The sequence below is a fragment of the Primulina eburnea genome, chromosome 2 (genome assembly GCF_022965805.1).
Source record: "Primulina eburnea isolate SZY01 chromosome 2, ASM2296580v1, whole genome shotgun sequence".
NCBI classification, from domain to species: Eukaryota; Viridiplantae; Streptophyta; class Magnoliopsida; order Lamiales; family Gesneriaceae; genus Primulina; species Primulina eburnea.
Window position 1 is genome coordinate 35,165,916 of NC_133102.1, and position 13,049 is coordinate 35,178,964.

The 13,049-nt window shown below is 38.3% G+C and overlaps 1 protein-coding gene across 3 annotated transcripts in view; it reads right to left on the reverse strand.

Moving 5' to 3' along the window:
• LOC140823056 (uncharacterized) overlaps positions 1-11,712 on the reverse strand; it is a 29,075-nt gene extending 17,363 nt beyond the window's left edge. For all 3 annotated transcript variants that reach the window (XR_012116134.1, XR_012116133.1, XM_073184155.1), the window contains exons 1-3: positions 11,543-11,712; positions 10,975-11,003; positions 9,377-9,438 (exon numbers count right to left, since the gene is read on the reverse strand). Coding sequence is in view for 1 of the 3 variants with exons in the window: in XM_073184155.1 (XP_073040256.1) it covers positions 9,377-9,438; positions 10,975-11,003; positions 11,543-11,672 (221 nt within the window). In the remaining 2 variants the exon portion in view is untranslated. The remainder of the gene's footprint in view (positions 1-9,376; positions 9,439-10,974; positions 11,004-11,542) is intronic.
• Between the last annotated feature and the right edge of the window lie 1,337 nt (positions 11,713-13,049).

Genomic DNA, 13,049 nt, shown 5'->3' on the forward strand with positions numbered 1-13,049 from the left:
TTTAGCTTCTTGTGCTTCAAGTTTAAATCGTGCAAAAAATCCGTCCGTTTGAATTGTAATTTGACTTCAATACTGTGATCCTATCGTTGACAGCTACTACAGGCCGTAAGTTTGATTAATTTCTGATATCATTTGAAATTATGCTATTGTCAGAATTGAATAGGATTCATATATGATGTTCTTGACATTTTAGACATCGTAGAATCGAAGTCAGATTGAGAAACAGATCGATTATGGAATTGTTATGATTTTTCAGAATATATCGATTGATATTGGACTGATTTGGATTGTGGATTGATTACCGATTGCATTGGATATTAGTTATGGATTGTAATTAATATCTGTTGAGATTGTAATGACCGGGATATCAGGATTGTGCAATTATGCCGTTGGTTTTGAGTTGAATCCAGATTGATCAGATTTGGTATTAATTTGAGCAGTATATTGATATGATATTATTGATATTGCCATTGCCAGATTGAGGATTGACAGACTTTGAATTCCACACGGGAACGGCGTCAGAATTGCAATAAAAGAAAGGTATAAGTCAATGTGGTATTGGGAGATCGACTCGAGTAGGATATACTCGAGGTTCCCTAAATCACATACTTATTATTATTATTGTATTCATTGATTTGATTTGATATGCTTGTTCTATTGATTTATAGGAAGCATGCATTAGATGAGTATTAGACGAGTGATCTTGTGACATAAGTGCCGATAGTGATGGAATCGTCACGGGCACATTGCACATTGTCACAAGATAGTGAATTGGCGATAGTGCCACAGTCTGTGACGGATAGGTCAAGACACCGGATGTTTGGTTATATCGAAGTGGATAGAATTGGATTTTCTTTTATTACTGATGTTCGATATAGGAATACCAACATCTGAAAACCGGGATCCCTTGACTAGGATTGAGTCTAGTCTGAGATGTGGAGTCACGAGTCTGATTGACAGTTTTATATTGATTATGCTTTCAGATTTGATATATATTACAGATATGTGTTACATGTTTTTACATTGTTTATATGATTGCATGTTTCATTGATTTATACTGGGATTTTATTCTCACCGGAGTTATCCGGCTATTGTTGTGTTTGTATGTGAGCATGACAACAGGTGGGACAGGTTCAGGGTCGAGGAGAAGAAGATGGATCGTGATTAGAGTGGAGACTACGGACTTGGATTAGAGATAGGGTTGACCACTTGACATTTAGTTGTTAAACCTTAGATGAATGATTGTATATATAGTACAAGACTTGTACTTTAATACTGTTATGTATATAAGATTGAATCCCATTACATTCCGCATTTTTTAAAAAAAAATTAGACCCTGTTTATTATAATTGATTAAATTGTCCTAATGATGATTAAGAATATGATTAGTGTCCGGGTCCCCACAACAGGTGGTATCATAGCGATAGATTTTTTAGATTGAGATAGGAGCTAGTGAGCGGGGTAGAATGTGTTTTCTTTCCTACTTTTGATTGCTAGAATGATTTACTGCTTTATAATGCATGTTTATCTGTTTATCTGATTTGATTTGAAAACATGTGTTATTGAGAATGAATCAGAGTCGATTCTGGATCAGCAGTAAGATGATCGGAGGAGGACTGAAACAGATTTGTTATATTTGGTTGCTAACCCTTTTGATAATCAGGTATGCATCCACGAAGAGTACCGGAACAGGGCAATACTTCGAATCCTCCAATGGATGTGACAGCAACACCAATGGAGACATTGCTGAAGAGATTTCAGTCGTTCCATCCACCTACATTGAAGGCTACTGAGACAGCAGTGAATTGTGAGAGTTGGCTGGACGATATTGAGATGTTGTTCGAGTCTTTAGATTACACAGATGAGCGGAGAGTAAAGCTGATAGGGCATCAGTTGCATGATGTTGCAAAGAACTGGTGGATTACAACCAAGCGGGCATTGGAGCATCGAGGTACTGTTATTACCTGGAATGTGTTTAGAACTGAATTTTATCAGAGGTTCTTTCCAGTGTCGTACAGGAAGGATAAGGGAACAGAGTTTGCGAACTTGAGACAAGGTCAACTAAACATTGAAGAATATGTGGCCAAGTTCTCTACATTGCTACGATTTGGTCCACATGTGGCCGAAATTGACGAAGCCGTTGCTGATCAGTTCATTAATGGCCTGAATCCGGAAATCTTTACCTTGGTGAATACCGGGAGACCGAACAACTTTACTGATGCTTTGAATAGAGCCAAGGGCGCCGAAGCCGGTCTGATGAGACAGAGAGGAGCTTCGTTTGTGCCTCCAGCACCGAGACCACAGCAACCACCTCCCCGGTTTGAGAGTGGCAGCAGCAGTGGCGGAAAGAAGGACTTCTTCAAGGCTAGAGGGAAGCAGTTCTTCTAGCTTTGGGAGTACTCGACAGAGCCAGAGCTATACAGGACCTTATTGTAGCACTTGTGGAGGGAAGCATTCCACTGAGCAGTGCCGAGGAGTGTTCGGCAGTTGCCATATCTGTAGGTAGCAGGGACACTATGCTAGAATTTGTCCCCAGAGAGATACTCAGAGGTCACAGGGTTCTGAATCATCTGGATCAGTAGCTCAGACTGGTAGACGACCACCAGCTGCATTTCATTCATTTCAGCCAGCACCATCTCAGTCACAGCAGAGGCCAGGAGGTAGCCAGACGGTGAGCCAACCTCCTAGACAGCAGGCCAGAGTGTTCGCTTTGACTGAGGAGCAGGCTCAGGAAGCACTAGATGACGTTGTTGCAGGTAACTTTTTTTTATGTGGTTACCCTGCATATGTATTGATTGATACCGGTGCTTCACATACTTTTATTTCTGAACGATTTGCATTGAGTCATGCTTTGCCTGTTGAGTCATTGTCTGCGGTAGTGTCTGTCTCTTCTCCGTTAGGGACAGGTTTGATATCAATGAAGTCTATTAGATCTTGTATACTGCAGTATGATGGATATGAAATTGAATTAGACTGTATTGTGCTTGGGTTGTCCGATTTTGATTGTATTATTGGTATTGATACGTTAACCAAGTACAGAGCTACTGTAGATTGTTTCCACAAGATTGTAAGATTCAGACCTGAAATGGCTGAGGAGTGGAAATTTTATGGTAAGGGTTCTCGAGCCAGAATTCCTTTGATATCTGCTATAAATATGACTCGATTATTGCAGAAAAGAGCGGATGGATTCCTTGTCTATTCAGTTGATATACTGAAATCGAGTCCATCATTGGCGGATTTGCCAGTGGTGTGTGAGTTTGCTGCTGTCTTTCCAGATGAGATTCCTAGTTTGCCTCCGATTCAAGAGATAGACTTCAGCATTGAGTTAATACCAGGTACAGTTCCGATTTCGAGAGCTCCGTACAGAATGGCACCGATAGAATTGAAAGAGCTAAAAGAATAGTTGGAGGATTTACTGGCCAAGGGGTATATCAGACCGAGTGTGTCTTCTTGGGTGCTCTTGTACTGTTTGTGAGGAAAAAGGACGGTTCAATGAGACTCTGTATCGACTACCGGCAACTGAATAAAGCAACGGTAAAGAATAAATATCCCTTGCCTCGCATTGATGATTTGTTTGATCAGTTGCAGGGTTCATCTGTATATTCCAATATCGATATGAGATCTGGATACCATCAGCTCAGAGTCAGGGATTCTGATATCTCGAAGACAGCATTCCAAACCAGGTATGGACACTATGATTTTATTGTCATGCCATTTGGTTTGACGAATGCACCGGCTGTATTTATGGGGTTGATGAACCGTGTCTTTCAGAGATATTTGGATGATTTTGTTATCATATTCATTGATGATATATTGATTTATTCAAAGAATATGATTGAGCACGCAGAGCATTTAAGAACTGTGTTAGAGAATTCTGAGGGCTGAGAAATTATATGCTAAACTGTCGAAGTGCGAATTTTGGTTGAGACAGGTTGTATTTCTGGGGCATATTATATCCGGAGATGGTATATCAGTTGATCCCAGTAAGGTGAGGCATTGATTTCTTGGCCGAGACCGACATCAGTGCCCGAAATTCGCAGTTTTATAGGTTTGACCGGATATTATCGTCGATTTATTAAAGATTTCTCGAGTATTTCCAAGCCTATTACCTAGTTGACTCAGAAAAATGCTCCATTTGTCTGGTCTGAAGACTGTGAGACCAGCTTTCTTGAATTGAAGAAAAGACTGACCAGTGCCCCGATCTTGACGATTCCGTCAGGTACAGGTGATTTTGTGGTTTATTGTGATGCATCTCACCGAGGATTGGGTTGTGTTTTGATGCAGCGAGGACATGTTATTGCTTATGCCTCAAGACAGCTGAAGCCCCATGAGACTCGTTATCCAATTCATGATCTTGAATTGGCGGCCATTGTCTTTGCTTTGAAGATATGGCGACATTATCTGTATGGTGAAAAGTTTGAAATCTATTCTGATCACAAAAGCCTGAAGTACCTGTTTTCGCAATCCGAGCTGAATATGAGGCAACGAAGATGGCTTCATTTACTAAAGGATTTCGATTGTGAAATCAAGTACCATCCAGGGAAATTCAATGCAGTAGCAGATGCACTAAGTCGAAAGGTATGTTCTTTATCCTTGTCGACAATTGGTGTTTCCAATTTGGTAGAAAATTGTTGTTTGTCTGGATTAGCCTTTGAAACAGATCGTCAGCATCTGAGATTGTGTGCTATTCGAGCTGAACCAGAACTGATATTCAGAATCAAAGAGGCACAGAAAGTTGATCAGAATGTACAGAATTCGATTGCCATGGTCAGAGCTGGACATCAATCGGAATATAAAGTTCGTGACAATGTTTTGTATGTGAATAATCGCATTGTTGTGCCGAATGTTTCAGAATTGAGACAAAGGATACTAGCTGAAGCGCACAACAGTCGTTTTAGCATTCATCATGGTGGCAGAAAAATGTATAATGATTTGAAGACACAGTATTGGTGGAAACAGATGAAATCTGATGTTACTAAATTTGTATCCAAGTGTCTGAATTGCCAACAGGTGAAAGCAGAAAGAAAGAAACCAGGAGGTCTACTGCACAGTTTATCTATTCCTGAATGGAAATGGGATCACATTTCCATGGATTTTGTGACGCAATTATCACGTTCCTCCAAAGGTTGTGATGCGATTTGGGTTGTGATTGATCGATTGACCAAATCTGCATGTTTTATTCCATACAAAATGACGTACAGATATGACCAGATGGTCGATATTTATGTCAGAGAGGTGGTCAGATTGCACGGAGTGCCGAAGTCAATTGTTTCAGACCGTGATCCTCGGTTTACTTCGCACTTCTGGCAGAGTTTGCAGCAGGCTCTCGGTACGAAGTTACATCTGAGTACCGCATATCATCCCCAGACTGACGGACAGTCAGAACGGACGATTCAGACATTGGAGGATATGCTGAGAGCTGTAGTGCTCGACTTTAGCACTAATTGGCAGGATGCCATGCCTCTTTGCGAGTTTTCGTACAACAATAGCTATCAGACGAGTATTGAGATGGCTCCATTCGAAGCGTTGTACGGAAAGAAATGCAGATCCCCTCTGTATTGGGATGATATCTCTGAAGTTCCTGAAACTGGACCTGACATGATAAGAGATATGACTGAGAAAGTGAAGCTGATTCAGAAGAAAATGAAGGCAGCTCAGGACCGACAGACCAAATATGCCAACATCAGACGACGACCGTTGGTATTTGAGACTGGAGATCGAGTATTTTTGAAGATTTCACCTTTCCGAGGAGTTGTCAGATTTGGCAAGAAAGGAAAGTTGTCTCCACGATACGTTGGTCCATATGAAATTCTCGAGAAGATAGGAGACCGTGCCTGTCAACTAGCATTACCGCCTTTATTATTGGGGATACATGATGTCTTTCATGTATCTATGCTGCGGAAATATCCTCCTGATGATTCTCACATTATTCAGCCAAACGAGGCAGAACTTGATGAAAGTCTAAGTTATGTCGAAAAACCGATCCAGATTATCGATCGCAAGGAAAAGCAACTTAGAACAAAGACTATTCCTCTTGTGAAAGTTCAATGGACTCGTCATGACATTGAAAAAGCCACCTGGGAGACTGAATCAGATATGAGACAGGAGTTCCCAAGACTTATTTCGATGATGTGTCTTTTATTGCAGCTTCGCTATTTTAGTTGCTATTGTTCCGTTTATTGCATCTGTTTACTGTCTATGATATGATTGTCTGAGATTTCGGGGACGAACTCATATCTTAGGAGGGGAGAAATGTAATGCCCGAAAATTTAAAACATGCTAATCTGCGATTATTGATTTTGAATTGATATAATTATGAAGGATCGTTTCGAGGCTTGAAATGTGATTGCATGTGTTATCGAATGTGCGAGGACAGTACCTCTCGCGCACATGCGCGATGTGATGCGCGCACATGCGCGAGGTGGGTAGAAGACCTCGCGCATATGGGCGGCGTGAAGGCGCGCATATGCGCGAGATGTGCGAGGAGCCAAGTCCATGTCCAGAGAACCTCGCGCATATGCGCGAGTCATGCGAGAAGTTAAACTGAATTCCAGTGGACCTCGAGCATATGCGCGAGTCGTGCGCTTCAAGTTTCAATCGTGCAAAAAATCCGTCCGTCCGAATCGTAATCTGACTTCAAAACTGTGATCCTATCGTTGACAGTACTACAGGCCGTAAGTTTGATTGACTTCTGATATCATTTGAAATTATGCTATTGTCAGAATTGAATAGGATTCATATATGATGTTCTTGACATGTTAGACATCGTAGAATCGAAGTCAGATTGAGAAACAGATCGATTACGGAATTGTTATGATTTTTCAGAATATATCGATTGATATTGGACAGATTTGGATTGTGGATTGATTACCGATTGCATTGGATATTAGTTATGGATTGTAATTAATATCTGTTGAGATTGTAATGACCGGGATATCAGGATTGTGCAATTATGCCGTTGGTTTTGAGTTGAATCCAGATTGATCAGATTTGGTATTAATTTGAGCAGTATATTAATATGATATTATTGATATTGTCATTGCCAGATTGAGGATTGACAGAATTTGAATTCCACACGGGAACGGCGTCAGAACTGCAATAAAAGAAAGGTATAAGTCAATGTGGTATTGGGAGATCGATTTGAGTAGGATATACTTGAGGTTCCCTAAATCACATACTTATTATTATTATTGTGTTCATTAATTTGATTTGATATGTTTGTTCTATTGATTTATAGGAATCATGCATTAGATGAGTATTAGACGAGTGATCTTGTGACATAAGTGCCGATAGTGATGGAATCGTCACGGGCACATTGCACATTGTCACAAGATAGTGAATTGGCGATAGTGCCACAGTCTGTGACGGATAGGTCAAGACACCGGATGTTTGGTTATATCGAAGTGGTTAGAATTGCATTTTCTTCTATTTCTGATGTTCGATATAGAAATACCAACATCTGGAAACCGGGATCCCTAGACTAGGATTGAGTCTAGTCTGAGATGTGGAGTCACGAGTCTGATTGACAGTTTTATATTGATTATGCTTTCAGATTTGATATATATTACCGATATGTGTTACATGTTTTTACATTGTTTATATGATTGCATGTTTCATTGATTTATACTGGGATTTTATTCTCACCGGAGTTATCCGGCTGTTGCCGTGTTTGTATGTGTGCATGACAACAGATGGGACAAGTTCAGGGTCGAGGAGATGAAGATGGATCGTGATTAGAGTGGAGACTACGGACTTGGATTAGAGATAAGGTTGGACACTTGACATTTAGTTGTTAAACCTTAGTTGAATGATTATATATACAGTACAAGACTTGTACTTTAATACTAATATGTATATTAGATTGAATCCCATTACATTCCGCATTTTTAAAAAAAAAAAATTAGACCCTATTTATTATAATTGATTAAATTGTCCTAATGATGATTAAGAGTATGATTAGTGTCCGGGTCCCCACAGTATCAATTGAAAATACCGTAGGACCTTTTCAGGAACTCCTTTACAAACTTTGGTGGTAACTTTGTCTATCTTCCATCTTGAGGATCCACACTTTGGACACGAGTCCAGATCTTGAAGCTCCTTTCTAAATAGACAACAATCATTTGGGCAAGCATGAATCTTCTCATATTATAAATCAAATGGTTTCAACAACTTTCTCATCGTGTAAACAGTTTCTGGAAGTGTGTTGTTTTCTGAAAGCATGTCACATAAAATCTTAAGGAGGTCATTGAAACTATTGTATGTGTGACCATTAGTAGACTTGTAATTGAATAGTGTGACGACTGCTGACAACTTTGTGTAATATGTACAACCAGGGAAGAGAGGAGTTTCCGCATCTTTTAATAAATCATCAAACTCATAATCTTTTGCCTCAGACATAGTGTGTCCAATCTCTTCTTCAGGAAAAAAAAAACATCCTTATATAAGTGATATGCCTCTCTACTTTCATCCTGTTTCTGAACTCCTCCTGAACTACCTTCAGCTTGAGATTGTGAGTTATAAGTTTCACCATGGAAGACCCAAATAGTGTAAGAAGGATCGAACCCCTTAATAATTAAGTGGTCGTACACTTGGTCAAATTTCATATACTTCTTATTTTTACAACGCTTGCAAGGACATAAGATTACTTCACGTGTTTCTGCATAGTTCCGAGCTTGTTCTATAAATTATTTTACCCCTTCTTCATACTCGGGTACAAGCCTAGAGAGCAGATACATCTATTCATTATCCATCTCGTAAACAAACCTTTTTCATTTATATAAATCATCAAACTCATAATTTTTTGCCTCAGACATAGCAGCTTGAGATTGTGAGTTATAAGTTTCACCATGGAAGACCCAAATAGTGTAAGAAGGATCGAACCCCTTAATAATTAAGTGGTCATACACTTGGTCAAATTTCATATACTTCTTATTTTTACAACGCTTGCAAGGACATAAGATTACTTCACGTGTTTATGCATAGTTCCGAGCTTGTTCTATAAATTATTTTACCCCTTCTTCATACTCGGGTACAAGCCTAGAGAGCAGATACATCCATTCCTTATCCATCTCGTAAACAAACCTTTTTCATTTATATGAAATAATTATGAGATTTTATCAATACACACACGCACATATATACACAATGATAATTTAATTTATATGATATAATTACTTAGGTGTCAGATCTTATCCCAAATTTTCTTTCCCAAAATATTCCAAACATTTTTATAAGAGAACACCACATAATAAATAAAAAAAAAATTTAAATATAAAAAAACTTATTCATACATCATTGTATTTTAAAAAAATAAAAATCATGTGTCAAAGTAGTATTTACCAGCTGTCAAAATAATACACACAATTAATATTTATACCTGCACACAGATTGAGCACACTTCAGAACTCCAGCAGTGTTAGCTAATCCAAGCAATATCCCCTGTATAAGTAAGTGTTCATAGTATTACAAGAATGGCAACTCACTGACTATGAATAGTATTGTTCAAGTTAGATCTAGGAATATATTAAAGAAAGATAAAGACAATGAAAACTACTTAAACATATAATATCAAGTTCACTATTTGCACAATAAAAATTGGTGGATTCACACGTCATTGCCACATAAAATTGGCCGAAAAACAGCTTGTATTTTCCTAAAATCCATTTAAATTAATGTTCAAGAAACATGACAGAAAGAGGAAACAGTTGAGAATTTGATTAATCGAAATAGAACAAGAAATCAATATTCACCAACTTTACAAATACATTGCAGAAACTTGAAGGTGTGAGAAGGATCATTTGGCTTACCCAATAGGTACAAGTAAACAAGGTGCCATTAATAAAACTTGTGACATAATAGGTGTAAAGTAAAAAAGACTGCATTCTAAAAATGTTTGCAGAGACTCTAAATAGAACAGCACAATATAAAATGTTCTCTTTAAAAAACACTTCTTTTAATACAGAATTCGGCACATTAACATTCTCGCCCCATTTTATAAATTATTCTATGTTGGTTACCTAGATATGTATATTAGGAAATAAGGTGAACAAAAAGCTCAACTCTGATGTTCACATTAGCATTTAGCACAACAATACCTTCCACTTCTCTGTTCTCTCACAGTAGTCTACTACATCACCAGAAGGGAAATTAAAAAAAGCTTGGTTCTTTTTGTAGAATCAAAATCTTTTTTCTACTTGATAAAAAAAAAGTCAACATAATTTGAGGCGTAAGTAGACTACTGTGAGAGGCAAACACAACCATCAAACCCTGATGCTTATAATTAGAAGCACACACAAATGAAGTGTTTTTAGTCTGTTGGCTTCTCCAACCAATCGCATAAATATCAGATGAAAATTTCATTAAAATTCATATGATCCATACTTCACAGCAATTGAATCATAAAAAAATTCACCTCAAATTCACCATCAATACATATTTGAGGCGTGCTAAAAATGAGTAATGAGCATTCAAAAACACAATGAGGCCCTAATCAGAAACAACTAAAATAATCTCTTTAATTCATTTTATTTCCTTGAAATCCGCTAAGAGATCATATTTCAACCTACTCTCTAACAGAATGGATATGCCAACAACCGATTTGTTAAGTAACATACACTACTGTTTGTACTACTCGCAGTGCTTATTCTGGATAAATACATTAACTCGATATAAAGCCAAACTTTGGTCAAGGAATTAATAAATGGACTTGTCCGGATTATGTTGACAACTTTAGGCATTTCATTCTAGAAAATTGCATTATTTCCACGTCTTAGAATAAGAGCAGTGCCAATAAGCAACTAATAGATGCACAAGTCATATAGAAAAGCATTTCATAAACTTGTTCGATCCAATGGAAGTTACCACTATGTACTGACCATACTACAGATTATGGTAATCAAGTTTTACATTAATAAAGATTAAAATTATAGCAAAAGAGAAGCAGGAATACAGAAACCAAAAAAACCTTTGTCGTACTTTCATGTTCTGCACCAATCTTGTAATGTCTGATCCGACAAAGAAAACAATGATAAATGTTAAAAAAATGCTATTGAATTAAGAAGAGCAAATAGAAAGAAACATTTGCACTTAACCACGACACTTGAACGAGGTAGTGTCATATTCCTATCACACGCTAAATCAAATGCAGCAAAAAGTAACGTATTCAACCCATCCAATAACAAAAAAAAAAACAAGAACTCAAGCACATGATAGAGGGACGAGGAAAGGAATGCAATGAAACAATTCCCGAAATACACTCACTGAATGAAAAGAAATCCACAGTTGAATTGAAACCATAAAAATATAGAGGAAAAAATCACGAGTAAGCAATTCGCAGAAATACGCATAAGCAATTCGCAGAAATACAATCCGATTAACTGCCCAAATAGATGAGCACCTACTTCAATGAGTAATTTCAATGAAACCAAAAATACATCAAAATCAAGACCTACATTTACAGAGCAACCATAACTCAATTACCGGATTATTTATCAAAACCAGTGATTGTTCCTAAATATTACAGAATCGTGCGAAGCTCCCTTACCTTTCAGATTAGGGAATCTGATGATTGAAATCAACAATAACGACACAGGCGGCGCGGGTAAGGAGCACGTGGCGGCGAAGATGGCGGATATGTAGAGGCGGCGACAAGGATTCTGCAAAGAAGAAATCATCGCACAAGAAAGAAAGAAAAGAAATTGGGGCTTCCACGAATGAAAATTAAGCGCGCTTAGAAAATAACGTGCGCACTTTTTTATTCCACAGCGTGTTAAACACGATTTTTTTAAAAAAAAAAAAATTTAATATTATTAACAGCGTGCATTTTAATGCGTGCTGTTAACATATAGACATGATTTTTTTAAAAAAAATTTAATACTATTAACAGCGTGCTTTTTACGTGCGCTTTTAATAGTGCACATGAATTTTTTTAAAAAAAATTAATATTATTAACAACGCACATTAACATGCACGCTGTTAATAATAATATTAACGACGTGATTTTAATGTGCGCTGTTAATAGTGTGCCGCAAAAAACCATTTTTGTTGTAGTGATCTCAGGCCCACCCCCTCTCATAATCATACAGGGACTCTCTCTCCCCCTCACCACACACACACACACGAAATTTTGATCAAGGGAAGCCACAGTTTTGAAGGGAATTCAACATAAGGTTTCTACGTCGTCGTTTTTCGCATCGCCGACTCATTTTTGTGCGGTATATATGCAAAGGCATGCCTTAAATTTCTTTCGAACATCTTTCACACCATATTATGTATTTTTGTTTAACTTTTCATGAAAAATATGTTGCACAAGTTGTATTTTCGTTTTATTGAGTATACATGCATATAACTTGTGTTTTGGTGACATGGAACTCTTCCTAATGTTGCATAAAGGGCTGTCATGGTAGGGTAACATGGAGGGACGTTCTTCCAACACAATAAATGTAATGCCAGAAATTTTGATTATTGTAATCTGAAATGATTTATTGATAATCGATGTGATTATAGGCGGAAAGGATCAGACCGGGAAAGATGAGAGAAGACACGAGATATATGTGAGGACAGAACCCCTTGCGCATATGCGCGACCAGGACGCGCATATGCACGAGATGGGCAGAGAACCTCGCTCATATGCGCGAAGGGTGTGCGCACATATGCACGAGCATGTGCAGCCTAGACAGTAGGTCTCGCGCAGATGCGCGGCAATGGTGCGCGCATATGCGCGAGCTGCCGAGACTACACGCGCCGAGACAGAATGTCTCGCACATATGCGCCGAGGACGGTCGCGCATATGCATGAGACGTGCTGCACAAGGACTTAGCCACATGGCTTGGACATGCACGAGATATATATATATAACCTCTTCATTCCCTTCATTTCCTTAGCAAGAAACCGAAAGTGCCTCAAAAAGAATTTCTCAAAACCATCGTCGCTTGAAATTGTTATTTTGAAGAATCCGACCTTCCGATTTTGAATCTGAGTTCAGTACCGGACTCCTCTCGACACATGCTTCGACAAGACGTAAGTTTTATTGATTTTCTTTACGATTTGAA